General features: G+C 37.3%; 3 protein-coding genes across 5 annotated transcripts; 1 reads left to right on the top strand and 2 right to left on the bottom strand.

Moving 5' to 3' along the window:
* LOC18781872 (mitogen-activated protein kinase kinase kinase 5) lies at positions 270 to 1,265 on the bottom strand. The gene is made up of 2 exons (XM_020559890.1): positions 1,111 to 1,265; positions 270 to 1,050 (listed from the first exon to the last, which is right to left on the bottom strand). Exons 1-2 carry the CDS (start codon positions 1,263 to 1,265, stop codon positions 270 to 272), a joined length of 936 nt encoding a protein of 311 aa, XP_020415479.1.
* On the top strand, positions 6,850 to 14,018 carry LOC18782853. 3 transcript variants are annotated; one of them, XR_002270980.1, is made up of 4 exons: positions 6,850 to 7,449; positions 7,545 to 7,816; positions 7,926 to 8,016; positions 13,111 to 13,490. XR_002270980.1 is itself a non-coding variant. In XM_020561046.1 (3 exons), coding segments are annotated over exons 1-3 (363 nt in total). In that variant the 5' UTR covers positions 7,512 to 7,545; the 3' UTR covers positions 13,112 to 13,490. The 3 variants fall into 3 exon arrangements, 1 of the variants encoding a protein (XP_020416635.1); XR_002270979.1 differs by lacking the exon at positions 6,850 to 7,449 and adding an exon at positions 13,910 to 14,018 and having other exon boundaries at positions 7,512 to 7,816; positions 13,111 to 13,803; XM_020561046.1 differs by lacking the exon at positions 6,850 to 7,449 and having other exon boundaries at positions 7,512 to 7,816.
* LOC18783103 (heavy metal-associated isoprenylated plant protein 28) lies at positions 22,021 to 22,988 on the bottom strand. Its single transcript, XM_007216144.2, has 3 exons — positions 22,929 to 22,988; positions 22,683 to 22,758; positions 22,021 to 22,469 (listed from the first exon to the last, which is right to left on the bottom strand). The coding sequence occupies exons 1-3, from the start codon at positions 22,932 to 22,934 to the stop codon at positions 22,111 to 22,113; spliced, it is 441 nt and encodes a 146-aa protein (XP_007216206.2). The 5' UTR covers positions 22,935 to 22,988; the 3' UTR covers positions 22,021 to 22,110.

Below are 23,561 nucleotides of genomic sequence, written 5' to 3'. Positions count from 1 at the left end.
CTCTGATACCATGTCAATAGTTTCATATTATATTTCATTCTTCAAAAGGAGGTATTTATAATACAAGAGTACAAACCCTAGTAGGGTTATACTAGGAAACTAAGATAAAGTCCTAATTACATAATATCTATACAAAAAGAAATAAATAGAATCATAATATATTAGGAAGTAAATCTTCTAATTACACTAGGATCTCGCTAACAGGATGATTACACAGAAATTTTGTATAGTCTCTACCCTTACAAACTTGAACTGATCACTTTATAACATCAATGCACAATCACTTCTTCACTGCTTGAACTCAAAGTTACACTTGCAGTATCAGATTGTGAAGCTCCATTATATCTTCTGGTTGTATTCAATGCACAAACGAATGGACGAGATAAGAGCTCTTCAGCAGTTAACCTTTTACAGGGATTGAAGGCTAGGCAAATCTTTAGAAAATGCCTCCCCTCCTTTGAGATTTTAGCTGGAATCTTGGGAGAGTCAAAAACAAGCATGTCCAGGAAATCCTGAGGCTTCCAACAAAAACGCGTATCCCATGGGGGCTTCCCGGTAAGCATCTCAAGCACAATGCAACCAACAGACCAAATTTCAGAGGGCTGATCCTGCAACTTGTCAAGCAAAGCTTCTGCGGACAGATACATAGGAGAGCCTCTACATCCAGATCCACCCACCTTTTCTTTTGTTCTCTTAGCCAATCCGAAATCGGCTCTCTTCGCCACCAAACTAGTACTTCCACAACTTGTGGTGGTAGGCAGAAGCAGAATGTTCTCCGGGGTCAAATCACAGTGAACATAATCACACTGGTGAATGCGCTTAACCCCTTCAAGAATTGACTTGGTATACCACCTAACCTCAGATTCCGGCAATCCACAACCATTGGAATTCTTGATCAGATGATCAAGGCTTCCGCCAGAGGCATATTCCAAGAACAAATTGTAGACCTTCTCACCATTCTCATCGGCGGTGAATTGTCCACCAAAGCACTCAATAACAGAAGGGCAGCCCTTAAGTTTGATGAGCACCTCTGCCTCATGCTGAACAGACCTTAAGCACGGCACCTAGTTAGACGATTTCACCACCATAATTTCAGGCCTACGACCAAACCGTGTGATGGGTTTCGTGGAAGTGGCAAGATGAACAGACCCATATCTTCCTCTTCCGATCAGCTCTCCTCTTACCCAGTTCACTCCATGATTACGCCTGCAATTCCTCTGCTTCTTTATTTTTACTTCTACTTTTATTTCTGCCTTTCTTTTCATGATTGATGATGATTAATTTATGATAGCTTCTTCACAACAAAATTCACAGCCCTAGTGTTTCTTGGACTCTCTCTACTATAACAACAGTGAGATGAAACGAAGGTGAATTTGGGGTTTTATAAGGGGATAAAGTCGGTGGGGTTTCCTTGATTTGAGACTTGGACGCCAAGCTACTAAAGAATAGCTAGAAAACTACAACTAGTGCTAGTTCAAAACGCGATTGAATTTAGAAACTTTTATTTTTAATCCACAAGGATTAGGACTCTGATATCACGGTGCTAATTACAGGGTGGCAAGAAAATTAGAGTTGGGTAATGTCAATATATATGAACTTTGATTTAAAAAAATTCTGTTTTGCTAAAAGTAATCACATAAAACCTAGATACCAATTACACTATCAAAACCTAGATACCAATTGCAAATAATTATGGGTGCATTAGACAAATTTTTTTTTCAATACCCAAAAAAATTACTTAATGTTATTTTTTTTTTAAACATTCTGTTTTTAAAAAAATTACTTATTAATTCTTTTTTATGAGGAATTTATATTTAACGAAACTGCAAATAGAAATGAAAAATCGCTGAAGGAAACGATAAAAGATCCCAAGTTCGAAATTCCCCCACTCCTTTACCAAAACACAAATAATAATAACTTGTTAAGTATTTTAAATTTTAAACCAACCAAAATTCTTAGCACATGAGAATGGCCCCAAGGTCATCTCGATAATATAACACTCAATCGTCAAAGCATTATGGCCTCACATTCATTCGAGATACAAAAGTCTTTTTGTTCAAAGCAACACTTTTAAAGAAAAAAATAAGGAAAATTTACCTACCCCTCTAGTTAAAATTGTTTGTTTGATTGTAACCTTACACAAGCTTCCACATATAGTTAAAATTCAAAAAAGTTATAGCTTGCGATTTTCAATTAAGTAAAAAACTTTGCGGCCATCAACTAATTCTTAGGGTTCATTTGAGACTGCTTCTTTAAGAGACACTTCTATTTATAAAGCACTTCTAACAATAGCACTTTTATTACAAAAGGGCTAAAATTTTCGTAATAAATTTAAGTGCTTTCTAGAAATGCACTTGAGAGTGCATCTTGAAAAAGCACACAACAAGTGTTTCTCTAGAAAGTGATTCTACGATTCAGAAACACTACTTCTTCATTTTCCAACCAAACGCAGTCAGAGAAGTGGTTTTGGTTGTCATAAAGTGTTTTTAGCTCCTCCAGAAGCACTCCCAAAAATGTTAGTCTAGTTGACCCAAAAAAAAAAAACCTCTTACTGTTGTGGTAGTTGTCTTTCCAATGTTTCAAACATTCAAAGTTCGAATTCCCCCTCCCCATTGATTAAAAAAATACTTTTCTGCCATTTTTACTAAAAAAATCATTAAAAAAACTTTCAATAACCTAACATTAACCAATTGGGTGTTTACTTGGAAGTAAATTTAGGTTTTACCCATAAAAAAACTTTCACTTTTGAAAAAAGCCAAAGCTTTTTCAAAAAAGACAGAAAAACCTCTCAACTTTCAAACAAAAGACATGCAAATGTAAAGGATTCCTTAGGAAATCAAAAAATAAATAAGGGCAATTTTGTCCATTTTGGCTTCTTTTAAAAATTTTCTCTCTCCTTTGGGCTTTTCCAAAGTCTCCCTTAGTTGGATTGACCCCAGACCTTTGGTGTACTCCCAAGTGGTCCTACATTCAAGCTCCCATGGTACGTGTGTGTGTGGTTCTCCTACCTCCCCCTTCCTAACTTTGACAAAAAGCCTAACATTAAAACTTAAAAGAAAGTAAAAATAGCCAACGAGAGGTGTAGCCTAGTGAAAAAGGGCATTGATTTGTAGACCAGTGGTCTCAGGTTTGAACCCCATGACATCTTAGTAGTTTATATGTGTGAGCAACTCTCATTCCCTTATAGTTTAGACTATCACTTATATTAAAGAAAAATGAAAAATAAGAGGCGTACAAAGAAAGAGGAAAAACTTTCATCAAGTCCTTTGAAAAAAATGAAAAGTAAGAGTATGCTTGGCATGTCCTAACATGATGAGGATGTATTCCAAAAAAAATAAAACAGTTGTTGGCAATGTGATGTGTGCATGAGCAAATGGAGAAATATCACCGGTGAATGAAGTTAAGGTTTCACACTCAAAATTAATTGGCAAAGAGGGGAGTCCTCGAATTCCTTATAACTGATGCTAGGTCCCTTAATTTTTTTAATGTGGGACAAACTCTTTGAACAATCAGGTTGAATTTGCAAAGAATGATTCTAAATTTTAAAAATAAATTTAGCTCTGAGAATCAGCGAGTGGGGTTGGTGATTTATTGTATAAGAACAGTAAGTGAATTTGGGATTTTATGAGGGGAAAATAAAGTCAGTGCGGTTTCTTTATATGATGGTTTTTCCTTCTAATGGTCAGATTTAATTGAAGTGCTGTTTGATCAGAGACTTGGATGCCAAGCTACTAAATAACAGCTGGAAAACTACAACTACTTTTTCATAACGCTTTTGAATTTATAAACTTTTTTACTTGGTGTTGGGGCCTTTTTCCAATGGAAGGCTTGTCCGGGATTGTTGATTCTTGGACCGTCATAGAGTGGTGAATCAAGCCTTCGTTGCCCCTTTTTTTGAGTTAGCAAGAACTAGGCCCAAAGCATCTCAAGGGAGAAGCAAGTTCAAGGGGACTACTTTGTTCTTCTTCTAGCGGCTGCGTGTTTTGTGTTGATGTTTCCGGCAGCTAGACGAAGAGTTGGAGATGGTGCATTGATGTTGCACATACTTGGCATGAGAGTTTGCTTTGGTGAATCAAGATACTACTAGGCTTTGCATAAGAGGCTTGTGGCGTGGGAGCTAAGAGAAAATGAGTATAAAGAAAGGATTCTGGCTTGAGATTTTAGGTGTTTTCGACAGCTAGACGAACAACTTGTGATGTCTGCGTTTTCTTATTGATAGGATTTTTAGTACTTGTGCAAACAGTGTTAAAAATCACATAAAATACTTGCAAGAATACAAGGCTATTGTAGTATAGATGCTCATGCAAGGTCGTTTTCCTCAAGGACTAATTAGCAATTTATGTAAAAACAAATTCCAATTACTACTTAAAATAAAAAGTCAAGAAAGATGATTATAAATTTGGTGGATTCTAAAAAACAAATATTAAACAAAAACAAATACGATTGAGAGAAAGAGTTTTGAATATCAATTTATAAAAACGCTAGGGTTTCACCATCACCTAGCAATCCTATGAACTTTTACCAATTACTTATGATTTGCACATGCCACTTTGAAGGTTAGGTTTTCCTAATGTATATTCTACTTGGAACCTCCAACACAGAACGTATATCCAACATGCAACCCGTCCGGACGTTCGGATCAAATCTGAACATGAAAGACTCATTAAGTTTTGTGAAAACCCTTTGAAAAACCATGCAACCCTTAAGACGTGGTGTTCATCTTAAGTGAAATTACAATTATTAATCACAAGAAGCTAGCATCAATTTCAGGGAACCTTCCGACCAAAATTGCATCCAATTACTTTTCTAAAGATCCTAATGGTGATCAGGCATTAAGACAATTAGATAGTTTAAAACAGTGATTAACAATTCAAAATACGCATGCACTCATCATAAGCAATTAAATAAAAATCACATATTCATGCTAAGGTTCAAGGCTTCACCCTAGCAAAAGAAATTTAGTTACGCATACTCATAATTGAAATCCAAGAAAATATCATTAAGAAGAAAAGAACGAAAACACCTGAAAGTTGTGAAAACCCAAAACCCTAGCAATTGCTCTCCACAATACAAAGTTCAAAAGTAATTCAGAAGTCCTCAATTCCCTGTGAGAAAGAGCTTAAATACCCCTTAAAACCTAGCTGCCAATGTACAACTTTTCTATCCCCACAAGGAAACTAATTAAAATAAAATAATACTAGGAAATAAAGTCCAAATTGGAATAGGAGAATCTGCCTAAAATCTGCCCAGCCACGTTTTGGCCCCAAATCTCCTCCAAATCTGGCCCAAGAGAGCTTGTTTTAAAGATAAAAATGTTCTGAACACTTCTCTAGAAGGCCACGAACCCATCCGAGGTCATCTTGGGCTCCAAAAACGCAATAAAAGCCCAACACGTCACTATTCCAGCACCGCGCACTGCTCCTTTATTTTATTGCCAGAAAATAACCGCTTGGAAGAAAAATCTGAAATTTTGATACGATCAAGCTAAGTGACTCAAGAACGTCCTCCAACTGGAATTACTCCAAAATTCCTCAATTTGATTATGTTTTGCTCCAGAGAGAGTCGAAAGTCCTATATTGAAAATATAATTCAAAGTATCAAAATTCTTCCAAAATATTAACCAAAATATACTAAGAATGAGGTTAAATATATAATATAAAATATGTCCATCAAAATACCCCCAAACTTAGCTTTTGCTTGTCCTCAAGCGAAACAAGACTCAAACAAAAAATAAAAAAACTTAACAGACTAGACATCTGGCTAACACTTAACCAGGACAAAATTTCCATCTTCAAGTTGCAATCCATAGAAAATTTTAAAAACTAGAACATCCTTTCAATAGATCCAAGTAATCCCACCACAGAGTCTAAGCTATTTAGACTCAATTAGAAAAGAATTCACAAACTTCCTTCGGTGTAAAGTGAACCATTATGGTTATGGAGACTCGACTAAAACCCTTAACTTTCATCCCTTTTATTCATACTTCACACACTCCACACTTTTTTTTTTTTCACTTTTTTTTTTTTTTTTAATTTCCATTTCTTTTTTCTATTTTTTGTTTTTTTTTTTTGTTTTTATAGTAACAGTAGTGGTTGTGCAATGTTGGTTCCCTTAAGCTTTCGATCCAACCGTGTAGCGAGCTTTAGGTCAATGTCTCCCAAACCACTCGGGTTTTAGGGCACTAGGTGTAGAACACCCCTAAGGACTTATTAACTCAAGCTGAAAAGGCTACGAAACCAACTAACCACCCTGCCTCATGCCAAAACTCTACCTTTTGTCTCGAGAATCACTGCTGATTAGGCAGGACTGGCCCGGTTACTAGCAAAGTTTCGGGTGAGGCAATTATTACTTTATAACACATACTAACTTTATTTATATTGAACAGAAATTAAAACACACTTGGACAAAAAAATAAGTATTCCAATCTCACTCCCCAAAAACCATGTTGGTGTGATGTGCAAATTTCTAAGTATAATTCATGAATTAGTGTCTAAGCAACAATAAATAGAAAAGACTCTACTGTGGGATTGATTTTCACCATGTCCATTTGTTCTAACGTTTAAAATAATCTATGGATATTGACTGAAAAAAAACGAAAATTTGTAAACAAGACTCAAAAAATGAAAAATAAATAAAAAAATTACGTTCCCACCCCCTAACTTAAATCACACATTGTCCTCAAGGTGTGGGAAATAATCAAAAGAAACAAGAGCAGAAACAAAACGACTAAAACTTAGAAAATGGAAATCAAAAATAAAGAAAATACTCTAAGAAAAGAAATTAGGAAGGCAAAATAGAAGAACAATAAAATAAAAATTACAAACCAGGGATGTGGAGGTGACGCTGCAGTGAGTCGAAGGCAGGACCTGGAGCGGGATGCAAAGAGCGCTGACCAACTCAACCACATCCACACTTGCGTCAAATATGAGCGACAGCTACAATATAACCTGGTCTAGCTGCTGCATCTGTCATTTGAAAAAAATATTGGATTCCCTTCTCCTAGCCCGAGCCCAGAGCTGAAAGGCTCTCTTCTGTCCATTCCCATTTTGCAGAAGAAAAATGATATTGCTTGGAGAAACCAAAGCCTCTCGCTTTGTCCAGAGAATCAGAAAAGATCTCTGATTTCTCTCTTCTCAAGACCATCCATCTTCGCCTTCGCTCTTCTTCATTCTCTCCAACACTCACGATCCTTTCCTCTCTGTCAACCCAATTACACCAGCATTTTCATCTGTGTGAGGAGGCCACATCTGCAGCAAACACAACCAGTGGGGTTGAATTATCTTATGCACCTGAATTTTTGGATGGTTTTGGAGTCCCTGGATTCCTCAAATTCAGATCTGTCTCAATCCATGTCACCAGATGCTAACTTGTTCCAAGATGAAAACAAGCTGAAGCTGAACAAGAGTCTATTCTCCACCAGTAAGGACCCTAGATCTGTGCATCTCGTAGGTAAACTGTCGAACCCAGAACTGATTTTTTTTTTTTTTTTTTTGAAATTACACCATATTACACCATCTGCTTGATTCCCAACCCAAATTGGAAAGGATGCCAGCTATTGGATGCTCACTTGAATTGTCAAAGAATTGGAATCCTATGTGGCCAAGCTTGAAGTTGAGATTGGTGACTTCAAAAATCTGCTGGTCACTCGTGTGTTTCACAGGAGCAAAACCACAACCACAGAATTCTCAAGGCTTCAAAACTGGTCTGAGAGGAGAGACCTTTACTCTCAGCAATATTGAGAACACTGAGTCACCCAGGAACCACTTGACCAATAATCTTGCAAGGATTGTTGTCAAGACCCAATATCCATCTGAAGGTAAGATTAATTCCAGAATTGGTTGTGGTCCTGATTTGGGAGCTGTGGTTGATGTATAGATGTGAGTTCTTTGTCCCTGCAAATACTTACATTAATGTGCACTGTGTAGGAAAAATGCAGATCCATGAGAGGGCAGTCAACACACAAACTCAAAGGGCATGGAATCACATGGGGGTGCCAAAGGTGGACCCGTGCATCTGGTGAGTAGAATTTCGAATGCCTGCAAATTGTGTGGTTATGGATAACTGCTCAAAATGATATATATGTGCTGGATTTGCAACAGCTACCCCCAAACTTAAATCTTTGAGTGAGCTCGAGCTCATGTGAATTGCTGTAACTTCTAGTATAGTGTAGATGTGGTGATGGTAATATAGGATTGCTGCTGGGTGCATGATTCCAGCTGCTGCTGGGTGCAAGATTCCAGCTGCTACTGGGTGCAAGATTCCAGTGTAGGATTTTCTGTTTTTTTGATGTATGCTGCTGATGGTTGTGTCCTGCATTGAGTCATAAACGGCCTGCATTGAGTCAATTATGTGTTAGGAATAGAAAGAAGAAAGAAAAAATAAATAAATAAATAAATAAAGAAATAAAAGAAGAAACAACTAGATAAAGAAAACAACAATTTTTTTTTTTTTGTTTTTTTTTTGTTTTGAAAATAAAAGAAGTAAAGAGTTTAGAAAAATTGGGTTGCCTCCCAATAAGCGCGCTATTTTAAGTCTGTAGCTAGACTTTGCAGAAGCCTGGTGGTCAAATCACTGGTTCCTTCAGAGTCAAAGACTCGGCTGCAATGTCAAAGGGTGTCTCCACGTAGGGTTTCAGCCTATGACCATTCACCTTGAACGTGTTGCCTTTATCTTCATTAGTGATTTGAACTGCTCCATGAGGAAAAACTTGAGTCACTAGGTAGGGTCCAGTCCAGCGAGATTTTAATTTCCCTGGAAACAACTTGAGCCTTGAACTAAATAACAAAACCTTTTGCCCTGGCTGAAATTCCTTCCGTAAAATTTGACTGTCATGAAATGCCTTAGTTCTTTCCTTGTAGATGCGAGAACTATCATAAGCACCTTGACGAATTTCCTCTAGCTCATTTAACTGCAATTTCCGCTTTTCCCCAGCTGAGTCATATGCAAAATTTAACTCTTTAATGGCCCAGTAAGCTTTATGCTCCAGCTCCATAGGTAGATGACAGGCTTTCCCATAAACAAGTCGGAATGGTGACATCCCAATAGGAGTTTTATAAGCTGTCCTGTATGCCCACAAAGCATCATTTAGTTTGAAACTCCAATCCTTGCGTGTAGAGCTCACTGTTTTCTCCAAAATACGCTTTATTTCTCTGTTTGAAACTTCAACTTGACCAGATGTCTGTGGGTGGTATGGTGTAGCCACGCGATGATTAATCCCGTATTTTGCCAGTAGGTTAGCAAATGGTTTATTAATAAAATGCTTCCCCCCATCACTAAGAATAACACGCGGTATTCCAAAACGTGGAAATATAACCCCCTGGAGGAACTTCAGGACCACTGATCCTTGATTAGTTGGTGCTGCAATGGCCTCGACCCATTTTGAAACATATTCCACAGCCACTAAAATATATTGGTGCCCATTAGAAGATGGGAATGGTCCCATGAAATCAATACCCCAAACATCAAATAGTTCAACAATTAGGATACTTTGCTGGGGCATCTCATTCCTTCTGGATTGATTGCCGACCCTTTGACACCTATCACATGCCTTGCACCAATTCTGTGAATCTCTAAAAAGTGTTGGCCAAAATAACCCACTCTGTAGGATTTTCTCTGCTGTCCTTTTCTGCCCAAAATGTCCTCCACAAACGTAGTGATGAGCAAACTTTAAAACACTTTCCTGTTCAACCTCCGGAATACACCTGCGAATAATCTGGTCTGCACAATACTTGTATAAGTACGGTTCATCCCAGAAATAGTGCTTTACATCAGATAAAAACTTCTTTTTCTGCTGGTAGGAAAAATCTGGATGCACCACACCCTTAGCCAAATAATTGACAATATCTGCAAACCAAGGTGTGTCAATTATGACAGCAAATAGCTGTTCATCTGGGAAACTTTCACTCAATGGTAGAGAATCTGCCTCTGTAGCTGCTGGAATAATTAATCTAGATAAATGATCAGCCACAACATTCTCACTGCCCTTCTTGTCTTTAATCTCTAAGTCAAATTCTTGAAGTAAGAGAACCCAACGAATCAATCTAGGCTTTGCATCCTTCTTAGACAACAAGTATTTTAGTGCAGCATGATCTGTATAGACAATTATTTTAGCCCCAACCAAATAAGACCGAAATTTCTCTAGTGCGAACACAACTGCCAACAATTCCTTCTCTGTAGTTGCATAGTTAAGCTGTGCATCATTAAGAGTACGACTTGCATAATAGATGACATGGGGAAGCTTATCTTTTCGCTGCCCTAAAACTGCCCCGACAGCATAATCTGACGCATCACACATTAGTTCAAATGGTAAATCCCAATTTGGTGCAGCAATGATGGGTGCCGAAGTTAGGAGTGCTTTCAACTTGTTGAATGCTTCTAAACAGGCCTTATCAAAATTAAATGGTGCATCCTTAGCCAATAAAGTGCACAAAGGTCGACTAATCTTGGAGAAATCCTTGATGAACCGACGATAAAAACCTGCGTGTCCTAAGAAGGATCTCACACCTTTTACTGATGTAGGAGGTGGCAGCTTTGCAATAACTTCAATCTTTGCCTTGTCAACCTCGATGCCTTTGCTAGAAATTGAATGACCCAAGACAATTCCTTGTTCAACCATGAAATGACACTTTTCCCAGTTTAGCACTAAATTCGTCGCTTGACATCTCTGAAGAACTAATGATAAATTCTGTAAGCACTGATCATATGAATCCCCAAAAACAGAAAAATCATCCATAAAAACTTCCACAATATTTTCGACCAAGCCAGAAAAAATACTCATCATACAACGTTGAAACGTAGCAGGTGCATTGCATAATCCGAATGGCATCCTCCGATAAGCATAAGTACCGAATGGACAAGTGAAAGTAGTCTTCTCTTGATCCTCTGGTGCGATTGGAATCTGATTATACCCAGAATACCCATCAAGAAAACAGTAAAAAGCCCGACCAGCCAACCTTTCTAACATCTGGTCAATAAAAGGCAATGGAAAATGGTCTTTTCTCGTCCCTGCGTTAAGCTTCCGGTAATCTACACACATTCTCCAACCCGTAGTCAATCGTGTAGGAACTAACTCATTATTATCATTTTTCACCACTGTAATACCGGTTCGTTTAGGCACAACTTGAGTCGGGCTAACCCATTTACTGTCAGAAATAGGATAAATCATACCTGCATCAAGTAATTTCATAACCTCTGTTCTGACCACCTCTTTCATAATTGGGTTAAGGCGGCGTTGAGCATCAACTGTTGGCTTTACGTCGTCTTCCATTAATATTCTGTGCATACATAGTGCTGGGCTGATTCCCTTGATGTCCGCAATTGTCCATCCCAATGCATCTTGATATTTTCTCAATACACGAAGCAATTTATCCTCCTCTGTCAGTGTTAAATCTGCTGCAATTATAACTGGCAGCGTCTCTGCAGCTCCTAAATATGCATATTTAAGATGTTGTGGTAAAGGCTTCAGCTCCAATTTTGGCGGCTGTTGTCTGGAAGGTTTAAGGGGCTGTTTAGGCTCCCCTAAACTCTCATACACATTCCTAAATTTTGGCAACACTGTGGGCAGACTGTTCAATGCGTGTATGTACTCATGAACACCTTCATCTTCAGAATCTGTCTCAAGTTCCCCCTGTAAAACATGCAGCAACTGATCTGTTTTTGAATTAGCACAAAATCTGTCATGCACCATACTGTCTACCATGTCAATACGCATACAATCTTGCTGTTCAGCAGGACGTTTTGCTGCCTCAAACAAATTAAACACCACAGATTGGTCTTGAACCCGTAAAGTCAATGTTCCAGCTTCCACATCAATTAAGGTCCTAGCTGTTGCCATAAACGGCCTCCCTAAAATAATAGGTGTTTGAAGGTCTTCATCCATGTCTAAAACCACAAAATCTGCCGGTAGATAAAGATCATCAACCTTAATAATTAGATCTTCAATAACACCTCTTGGATAAGTGATTGAACGGTCAGCTAGTTGAAGTATAATTGATGTAGGCTTTAAATCTCCTTGCCCCAATCGCTGAAAAACAGAAAAAGGCATCAAATTAATACTTGCACCCAAATCAATTAAAGCACTTTTAAAATTAGAATTTCCAATAGTGCAAGAAATATTAAAACTCCCTGGATCTTTTTTCTTAGGTGGTAGTTTGTGTAGCAAAACTGCACTGCACTGTTCTGTCAAAATAACTTTTTCCAAATCTGAAAGCTTCTTTTTGCTGCTGCAAACTTCCTTCAAAAATTTGGCATATGATGGAATTTTCTTGATTGCATCCAGTAAGGGAATGTTGATTTGAACCTTGGATAATGTCTGCATAAAGTCCTTAAGTTGCTGATCTTTTGCTTTAGGCTTCAAACGTTCTGGATATGGAATTGGGGCCTCATAAACACGCTCAGGAACTTGTTTTGGAACAGTTTCTAGATCTGCCGAATTATGTTTTTCTGCAGGTTTGGCAGGTTCTGCTGCTGCAAAATTTTCTGTATTATCTTCCACTATTTGCTGCTCCTTTTCAATGCTATTTTCACGATTGTCATAGCTTTTTCCACATCGTAAAGTCCGAACAACTTTGCAATCTTCACGTCCATTTGGATTAGGAATTGTTTGACTAGGAAATTTGCCCTTTTCTCTGTCTGAAATCTGTGTAGCTAGCTGTCCAAATTGTTGCTCCAAACTTTTAATTGATGCTTCAACATTTTGAAATCTTTGATTGTTGCCCTCGATGAATGATTGAGTTGTTGCTGCCAGTTTAGCAAGTTGATCTTCCAGAGATGGTTTGGAGGGAACAAAAGGTTTTTGTGCATGCTGGAATGGTTTGGCATTAGTCTGATTGTCACCCCATTTGAAATTAGGGTGATCCCTCCATCCAGGATTGTAATGAGTTTCATATGCATCATTCCTAGGCCTTTGATAGCTGTTCATCATATTGACATGTTGTTCAACAAGCTCTGGGTAAGAGTCTCTATGTGGGCAGCCCATTATGTCATGTGTAGCCATACTGCATATAGTGCAAACTGTTGATGTAGGTGGCTGCTGTGTAGAACCTGCTATATGTTGTAGAAGCATATCAAACTTTGCATCAATTTTCTTATCCATTTTTTCCATTTGTGCAGACATGTTGGGAGAACCTACTGATAACTCAAAAATGCCCCTTTTCTGTGAATGTTCTGCTGCCCATTGCTGAGATTCTGTAGCCATCATATCAAACAGTTCAAATGCCTCTCTTGCAGATTTATTTGACAATGATCCTCCAGCTGATGCATTCACATGGCTCTTAGATGTAGGATTAAGCCCATCAAAGAAAATATTCATTTGTGTATCTGAATCAATTTTGACATGTGGACACTTTATGTACATCTCTGTATATCTCTCCCACGCTTCATGAAACTCTTCATTGGGCTTCTGTGTGAATGTCAAAATCTCCCTCTTGTAATTCAATGTCTTGGATGCTGGATAATATTTGTTCAGGAATTTTGTGTGTAACTGCTGCCAAGTAGTAATGCTATTAGCTGGTAGAGTAAATAACCAAGTTTCGGCCTTGTCCTTCAAAGTGAAAGGGAAAAGACGTAACTTAATAGCCTCAGCAGAAAAACCCCTAATCAAAATATTCTTGCAACCCACAATAAATTTTGCAATATGTATGTTTGCATCTTCATTAGGCAACCCCCGAAAAGTAGGTAGAATTTCAAGCATATGGTGCCTGATCTCGAACGAATCACCCTCTTCTTGTTCAGGATACACAATGCAATTGGGAACATCAGTGGCACGGGCTTCCAATGACTCCCTGAGTGGTCTACCTGCCGCAGGTAATTCTAACGCCATGTTACTCTCGTTTGCAAACAAATTCTGCAAAAAAGTGCCCTGCAGTGAACAGTCCCAAGCCCAAATAACTTCTCTTCGCTGTCTATGCAGTGTGCGCTCTGGTTCTGGATCAAATTGTACAATCTGTGCAGTTCCTGATCTGGTCTGGACCATGCAGTCTGCAAAATCTGCAACAGAAACAAAATTGTTCAATTTCAAATTTTTTTTTTAATTTTTTATTTTAAAATAAAATGAAATAAATCAGAAAAAGGTTAAACAAAAATTGTCTAAAATAGTCCCCGGCAACGGCGCCAATTTCTTGATAGGATTTTTAGTACTTGTGCAAACAGTGTTAAAATCACATAAAATACTTGCAAGAATACAAGGCTATTGTAGTATAGATGCTCATGCAAGGTCGTTTTCCTCAAGGACTAATTAGCAATTTATGTAAAAACAAATTCCAATTACTACTTAAAATAAAAAGTCAAGAAAGATGATTATAAATTTGGTTGATTCTAAAAAACAAATATTAAACAAAAACAAATACGATTGAAAGAAAGAGTTTTGAATATCAATTTATAAAAACACTAGGGTTTCACCATCACCTAGCAATCCTATGAACTTTTACCAATTACTTATGATTTGCACATGCCAATTTGAAGGTTAGGTTTTCCTAATGTATATTCTACTTGGAACCTCCAACACAGAACGTATATCCAACATGCAACCCGTCCGGACGTTCGGATCAAATCTGAACATGAAAGACTCATTAAGTTTTGTGAAAACCCTTTGAAAAACCATGCAACCCTTAAGACGTGGTGTTCATCTTAAGTGAAATTACAATTATTAATCACAAGAAGCTAGCATCAATTTCAGGGAACCTTCCGACCAAAATTGCATCCAATTACTTTTCTAAAGATCCTAATGGTGATCAGGCATTAAGACAATTAGATAGTTTAAAACAGTGATTAACAATTCAAAATACGCATGCACTCATCATAAGCAATTAAATAAAAATCACATATTCATGCTAAGGTTCAAGGCTTCACCCTAGCAAAAGAAATTTAGTTACGCATACTCATAATTGAAATCCAAGAAAATATCATTAAGAAGAAAAGAACGAAAACACCTGAAAGTTGTGAAAACCCAAAACCCTAGCAATTGCTCTCCACAATACAAAGTTCAAAAGTAATTCAGAAGTCCTCAATTCCCTGTGAGAAAGAGCTTAAATACCCCTTAAAACCTAGCTGCCAATGTACAACTTTTCTATCCCCACAAGGAAACTAATTAAAATAAAATAATACTAGGAAATAAAGTCCAAATTGGAATAGGAGAATCTGCCCAAAATCTGCCCAGCCACGTTTTGGCCCCAAATCTCCTCCAAATCTGGCCCAAGAGAGCTTGTTTTAAAGATAAAAATGTTCTGAACACTTCTCTAGAAGGCCACGAACCCATCCGAGGTCATCTTGGGCTCCAAAAACGCAATAAAAGCCCAACACGTCACTATTCCAGCACCGCGCACTGCTCCTTTATTTTATTGCCAGAAAATAACCGCTTGGAAGAAAAATCTGAAATTTTGATACGATCAAGCTAAGTGACTCAAGAACGTCCTCCAACTGGAATTACTCCAAAATTCCTCAATTTGATTATGTTTTGCTCCAGAGAGAGTCGAAAGTCCTATATTGAAAATATAATTCAAAGTATCAAAATTCTTCCAAAATATTAACCAAAATATACTAAGAATGAGGTTAAATATATAATATAAAATATGTCCATCACTTATCAAAAAGGTAATGACTCTGGTTTCAACTTAGCTTGAGAGGATGGGTGTTTTAGATTTGGGATGGAGCTTTTTGAGAGAGAGAGAGAGAAAAAAAAAATGGGTGGCTTCAATAGATTTCCAGCAGCATGACGAATGCTTCATTGTGCTTTTTCATGGTTGAAGATGACTTGATGATGTTGAACCGAGATTGTGTGAGCTTGGCACGAGAGCTTAGAGACCATAACCACCACCCAATCCAATGCCACCCATTAGACCACAAGACCATAACCACTCTCCCCTTCTTCCCCTAACTTCACTATCAGACCATAACCACCACCTAACCCAATGCCACCCAAAGCAGCCACCAGTCAAACACCTAAACCTCACTGCCACCTCCTCACCCATCAAATCAACCACTTTTTCCAACCACACCTGCACCGCCACGACTACCTCATCTCATTCTCCCCAACCATCGTCGAGATCGATGGCCTCTCTGACTATGACTTTGTCGTCGTCGACATGGAGCACGACCATGGCATCGTGTCCCAAGCATTCCCAGCTTCCACACCTTGGCCCCGCTCAAACCCCACCATTCTTCGCTTGCTTGAGACCTGTACAGCTTGGGCCGAGAAAGCCCTAGATCTAGGCCTACAAGTGGAAGTTGTAGGCAATCGTGTTGGGTGGTGGTTGTGGTATGATGGTGAAGTTAGAGGAAGAAGGGGAGAGGTCGAGAGAGAGAGAGAGAGACAAAGAACAAGAGATTTTTTAATTAAACAGCAAATACATTATTTAATTTTATTATTTTTATTTTTATTAATATGTTATTTCATTTCAAAAAAAAAAAAAAAAAAAAGTGGGCCATGTACATGACACATCATCATTTGTGGTAAAAATATGAAAATAGCCCTACCACATCATCAAAATTGATGGAGTTATGAATGGAGCAGAGGGCAAAGTGGAACACAAAACCATGGTCAAGGGAGTTAAGTGGGCCATTTTAACTTTCGGGGGGCAAAGTGAGATTTGACCAAAGTTTCATGAGGCACTAAAGTAAATAAACAAAAAAATACAACACAAAACAAAAGAGGAGCCTGTGTTGTGGTGTTGATCGTATAAAGTGATGGTAGAGAGGCTCAAGTTGTGTTGATAGGAGGCGAGTTGGTGTTGTGGTGGTCAAGAGGCTCATGGTGTGTTTTCTTCTTGGTGAATTTCAATTATAAATTTATTTAGCCTCAATTGTCGATGCATATTAAATAAAAGAGTAATACTATTTAGACACATAACATTGACCACTTTAGTTTACCACCTTATAGGGCAGCTGATATGTCATGTCATGTCGATTAATAAATAGCTGACCACCTTATGTGACAGTTGATGTGTCACGTCGTGCCAATTAATGAATGTTGTCATGTGTATTCTATTTTTTATTTATTCTCTTTTCAATAATCCTTAAAAAAAAATTAAAAAATTAAAAATTAAAAAACCCTAGCGTCCCTGGTAAGGTGATTTGTTACAACTGTATTTTTTATCATAACCTTACACAAGTTTACAAATAAAATTGAAATTAAAAAAATAATTATAATGCATGATTTGCAGTTTAGTATAAACATTTTCGACACTAACTAATTCTTAATTAAGTGGTATTTTTCTTCCTCATGTTAGAAAGATTCCAAATTCGGATCTCCTTTTTTATTGTCATTTTTTTAGTTATATATAATGTTTGAATTTTTTAAACAAATGGAGTTTTTTTTTAAAATGAAAATGTTTTAAAACTATTTTTTATATTTAATTTAGATTTTGAAATTTTTAATAGCTAAATTTACTGACCAACTTGACGGAACGAGGGATGTGAAATAAAGCATAGAGGGCATATTGATCTAGTTTGAAATGTATGGGCAAGGTGAAATTTTGGTGAAACACAAAGGACACATCGATAAATAAGCCTAAAAAGATTTTAAAAGGGAAAATTAAGGAGGTAGAGAGAAAAAGGTGAAAAGGAGAAAACCCTTTCTTTTAGGCCTTGCATTATATTTTAATGATCAGAACCATTTATTTTTTTAGGTATTCCCTCAAAGATTATCATCACCAAGGACGGATCTACACTTGGACTGGAGTGGGCTCCAGCCTAGTCCTAATTTAGTAAATAAGTTTAAAAGTGCAGGCTAACTAGAAATTTTATAAAATAGCCCACCCTTCTATACATAAGTCAGCCTGCCTACTTAGCCATCTTTAACCCCACATACAAAGAGTGGATAGGGAATCCACTAAGCCCAAAAAAATCAACGAAAATAATAGAACAAAAGCCTCCGACCATTTGACCCAAAAAAAAAAAAAAAGCAGCCTCCAACCAGGAAGCAAGCCAAGCCAAACAAAAAGTATGAGAGAACCAAAGAAGAAGTGACTATCTTCCTCTCCAAAATTATATCAACATATTTTTAGTGGGTTCTTCAATCTTAGTAAGTTTCTCTCTTTCTTTTTATTTAATTTTTAATTTTAATTGTTATCGTTAAGTTTTTATGATTTAGGGTCTGTTTGTTAAATTTTGAGTGGCGCTACAGGCGTGATAGGAAATTATTTTTGAAAAATTGTAAGTCGCCCTACATGCGTGATGGGAAAAATGTCTCCCACACATGCATGATGGGAAAAAAGTCTCCCGCACTCATGGCAAGAATGCTTGTTGCTTTAAGAAAAAAAATTAGTCCACCCCTAGTAAACTTCCTGAATCCATCCTTGATCATCACTATAAAAAAATAATGCAAATTCGAAACCATTTATACCACTCAATTAATCGGTTGTCATTTTAGTGTTTCCTTGAAACACCATGTTCGTCAATTTTGTTTATCACAACTAGATATCTTAATGGTTTTATTTATTTATTTTTTGGTGCAAGAATGATATTTGACTGAAGACTTAAAACATAGGACCCTTGGATCCGTTGAAATAGAATATGAAGTGTACCCCACAAGGTGTCCTTTCAAATAAGGTCATTTGAGGAATTTCTCAAATAATTTATTTAAGGGACACCCTGTAGGGTTCCCCACAAATATTTTTTGATCGATCCAAACATCTATTTTTCTAACCTTCATTCATAGATCATCTTTGTAAAAAATCATGCAAATTGAAAATTATTAAGGAATCTAATTGGGACAAACAAAATAGACGAACACGATGCTTGAAGAAAAGACTATAGGAAACAACGATGTAATTGAGTGGTCAAATGGTTTCAGATTCAAGTGATTATTTGCAAAGATGATATTTGAGGGAATATCTAAAAACTAGATGGTTTAGATAATTGAAGTACAATGTGTGGTGGGCCCTACAAAGAGTGTTCCTTAAATAAGCTTATTTGAGGGACCCTTGGACTGAAGCTATACAATCCTCTTCTATTGAGGGATTCCTCAAATAACTTATTTGAAGGACACCATTTGGGGCCCACCCTGAATTTTATTTCAATTATTTGAACCGTCTATTTTTCAAGTCTTCACTCATAAATGATCATTGCAAAAAATTGCGCAAATTGGAAACCATTACGACATCTAATTGTGCATAACAAAAGTGTCACATCCCGGGATCAACTCCGCCGTAGCACGATATTGTCCGCTTTGGGCCCCCTTTCTGGCCCTCACGGTTTTATTTCTGGAAACTCATGAGCAACTTCCCAATGGGTCACCCATCTTGGGGTTGCTCTAGCCCTCAACTCGCTTAACTTCGGAGTTCCTACGACTCCAAAGCCAGTGAGCTCCAAAAAGGCCTCGTGCTAGATGGATGCGGGTGTGCACATATAAGGCACATCACCCCCTCTCCGTTGGTTGATGTGGGATCTTACAATCCACTCCCCTTAAGGGCCCGACGTCCTCGTCGGCACACTCGCACCACACGGCAGAATGGCTCTGATACCAAATTGTCACACCCCGGGATCGGCTCCGCCGTAGTACGATATTGTCCGCTTTGGGCCCCCCTCTCTGACCGCACGATTTTGTTTCTAGGAACTCACGAGCAACTTCCCAGTGGGTCACCCATCCTGGAATTGCTCTAGCCCCCAACTCGCTTAACTTCGGAGTTTCTACGACTCCGAAGCCAATGAGCTCGCAAAAAGCCTCGTGCTAGATGGATGCGGGTGTGCACATATAAGGCACATCACCCCCTCTTCGTTGGTTGATGTGGGATCTTACAAAAAGCAACAAACACGATGTTTTAAAAAAAATTACTAAAATAACAATTGTTTAATTGAGTGGTCAAATGAATTCGAATTTAAGTGATTTGTTGCAGAGATGATTTTTAAATGAATATGTTAAAACTATACGGTTCAGATAATTAAAATATGATGTGGGGTGGACCCTACAAAAGGTGTCACTTATTATTTTTTTTTTTATTTTTTGTATAGTCTTAAAAGATGCTTTTATTAACAGATCTAGGAAAATAACCCACAAGGAAAAACATTAAAAAAGGGCCCAGCCCATAAAGGAGAAAAGAGGTGCCCGAAAGATAAGGATAAGTAGAGATACATGAGCAAGAAAGAAACGGAACTCAGGCTACCAGAAAAACAGTAAAGACCACAGCATTAAGTCAATGTCCATTCTGGCTAGCAACCATCGAAAGCCTTAGGTAGGGGGAGGGCAAAGGCAGCCGTCCTTGTTCAGAATATGGGTCAGAGAGGACGGGGGTTTGTCGACCCAAACTTCCATGCGCATCCTTACCTGAGCTAGCAACGTAAAGAAATAGGCCGCTTCGTTTGCTGATGTGGAAATCCAAGACCAATTGAGTGGAAGTACTGATTTATCTCCCTAATTTTAGGGATAATGGGGTAGATGGTCCAAGCACCCCTGGCAATATACCTTTCAAACTTTGGATGACGCCCCCGAGAATCAGATTCCACCACAACGTTCATGTGCCCAAGGTTGAGGGATCCTTTAACTGAAGCTCTTTATATATATGTGGGTCTACAGAGAGCTTCCATTTATTTGAGGGACACCCTTTAAGCTCTATTAATAATTTTTTTTCAACGATCCAAAATGTCTATTTTTCAAATCTTTAGTCATAGATCATTCTTATAAAAAAAAAATAAAAAAAATCATGCAAATTGATGAACATGGTGCTTTATAAAAAGGTTATAATAGCAACCATCTAATTGAGTAGTCGAATGGTTTCGGTTTTAAGTGATATTTTGCATAGATTATCTTTGAGGGAATATCTTAAAACTAGACAGTTCAGATCATTGAAATATAATGCGTGGTGGGCCCTACAAGAGTCTCCCTCTTATTTGAGAGATCCTTCAATTGAAGCTCTCTCTCTCTCTCTCTCTCTCTGTATATATATATATATATTTATTTATTTATTTATCATTTATTCTTTCATCTAGATTTCCACACGTTATTATCGTGTGTATGTCATTGTAAACGAAGAAAGTAGGAAAGAGTAGTAGAAAATACATAGCATCTATATAATAATAACGTCCAGACGTCCGCATAGGAGAATTTCTATATATATATATATCACCGTTTTCATGTTCTATTTTTAAGAAACAAACATAGTGCTACAGCCCATCACAATACTCAAAGTTCTATACTTCTTTATAATAATAAAAAAATGAAATTTATTTTCTTACCTCATCAACTATACACAAAGCTACAAAGAAAAATATTTTTAACATTGGATTAAAACCAGTATGAGTCTTTTTGGAATCAATTGGCCAAGACATGAATTAGTATGTAATTAGCATGTCAAAATCATTGAAAAAATTTAAGTAGAGCCAACAATTAAGTTATTATATATATACGGCGAAGTATACTTTCATTATATAACTAGAAACATGATTACCATATGTATGTATCTTGTGTGTCAATTTGTGCATGTATGTGTGCGTGTTTCTTTGCTCTAATTTTCCCAGTTCAATGCATTAAACATGCTTTACTCAAAACAATCAATGCTTTTAAGCTTTTTTTCTTTTGGACTTCATAGATCTAGGTCCAAAATGATTAGTTGCTATTGAGTATAGTCTACGCGTTTTTGGTTTTAGGTGTAGGTCCTTTGACATTTATTACTTTTTTTTGTTATGTCATTTTACCCTTTGAGGTAAATAAAGAAAATACGTTGAAAATCTAAATTTGATGCATTATTTCTTTGTTGGAATTTCATAATTTAAATTTTGAAATCCTTACTGGATAGTATTCCTAATATATGGAAATACAATTTAATCAATGAAAAGACTCACATATTATACCAATCGATCAGACAAGCACCCACATGAAATTATGTATATGAAATTATGTGTCAAGTGTGAGTATACCTGTTGCAGATGTATGAGTTCCTTTTTTTTTTTCCTTTTTCTATAACCTTTCAGATAGGTACTTTTTTACTTTAACTATGAGTTTAAAAATCCATACCAAAGGTATTATATGAGTTCAATTACTTGAACTAGAGGCAATTTATGGATATAACTATGTGCACAAGAGCTGGCTTTTGGATTTAATTATCTAGACTAGAGGTAACTAATGGATTTAATTACCTCAAATTATTCAAAAAAAATGGAAAAACATTTACTTAAATATCATCACATAATAGAACAAGCATGAGGGTTCTCATCACTAAAGGCAGCAGTAGTTTGATAGCCATAAGCACGTGTGGAATTTGCAGGATTTTGAGAATAGCCATGAGAAGGGCCATCATAGCCATGCTTGTAGTAGTTGTACCATGATGAAGGCTGAGGTGCATAGTTGTTGAGTGGGCCATTGCACTGCTGATTATAATATTGATCTGTACTGAAGTTATTGTGGTCTGCGCTGTAGGGGAACTGCCACAGCTCCGCCCTACGACCAGTCTTCCGGACTGTCTTGAGAACCTTCTTCTGGTCAGCCCATCCGGTGATCGTCACCTTCTGCATGGCCATGTCTATATCAACGTTGTCCACACCTAATCCAAATCAAAGTGCAAACCATTTAAGATAATAAGGTAACAAAATCAAAAATAAAAACACACAGCTAGAAAGTCAATCCGCAACCCAGATGTGGACATCAGGAACAAAAATGTACTCTCCCATCTCTCCTCTTTCTCTCATCCCTCTAATTTACTATCTTAATGGTGTTACATATATACACCAAACTCAATTTGGTGGTGTGCATATACCTTTTAGCTTTTGAAGGGCACTTCTAACCTTGCTCTCACATCCGGGGCAGTCCATATGGACTCTCATCTCTACTGTCTGAGAAATGAAAAGCATCATGTCAAGTGGTTTTGTAATGTTAGAAGAAAAAAAAAATTCATAAATTAATTTAGGAATTCAGTAGTCAGTTAATATATCATCTCAACTTCATTTCATTTGTTACCCAAAAAAACAAAAAGGCATAGAAGCAGAAACAGAAGTTGTCTTACCGTCATTCTGCTTTTGCAAATGGTTGAAGAAATCTTTATGAGCTTTTCTATATGAAGCTGTATCTATGAAAATTGACAGTATATATATATATATATATATATATATATATATATATAGTTTATGAATTTCGTGCACCGACTTTAATCTCCTTCTACCTGTCTTGCAGGTTACAGATGGGATCTTTAAGCAAGACATTACTTAGCTAGTATCCCATTTTTCGACCAATAACAAGTGGCCACCTGTCCTGCTCCATCTCTTTTACGGGATCCATTACAAGCTACAAGGTTTAGAGAGGGCCATTGACTTTGTATTTAACACCCTTTTTAAGTCAAATTAATTATTTCTCAGATATTAATTAATGCATGATTGAAATAGTTGACCCTTAGAGTAGGGAATTTTGAGTCTAAGAAAGGCACATGTATACCGGCCAAAACTGCCGGATCATGTTTTAGTGCTTTTGGTTCTGATACCTTCGGGCCTTCAAGTGTCAACTCAAGAAATTAAAGCTTTTCATGGGGAGCTACGCGGTTAGGCAGTGCTACACAGCAAATTGGTTGTTTAAAAGGGGGAATGAAACAATGTTGGAATGTGTAATGGATTTGCACTATTTTTTGTTGTTGGATGACCATGCT

The sequence above is a fragment of the Prunus persica genome, chromosome G3 (genome assembly GCF_000346465.2).
Source record: "Prunus persica cultivar Lovell chromosome G3, Prunus_persica_NCBIv2, whole genome shotgun sequence".
In the NCBI taxonomy this organism is placed as follows: domain Eukaryota; kingdom Viridiplantae; phylum Streptophyta; class Magnoliopsida; order Rosales; family Rosaceae; genus Prunus; species Prunus persica.
The sequence above is the reverse complement of the archived record's forward strand: the minus strand, read 5'-3'. Positions and strand labels throughout refer to the sequence as shown.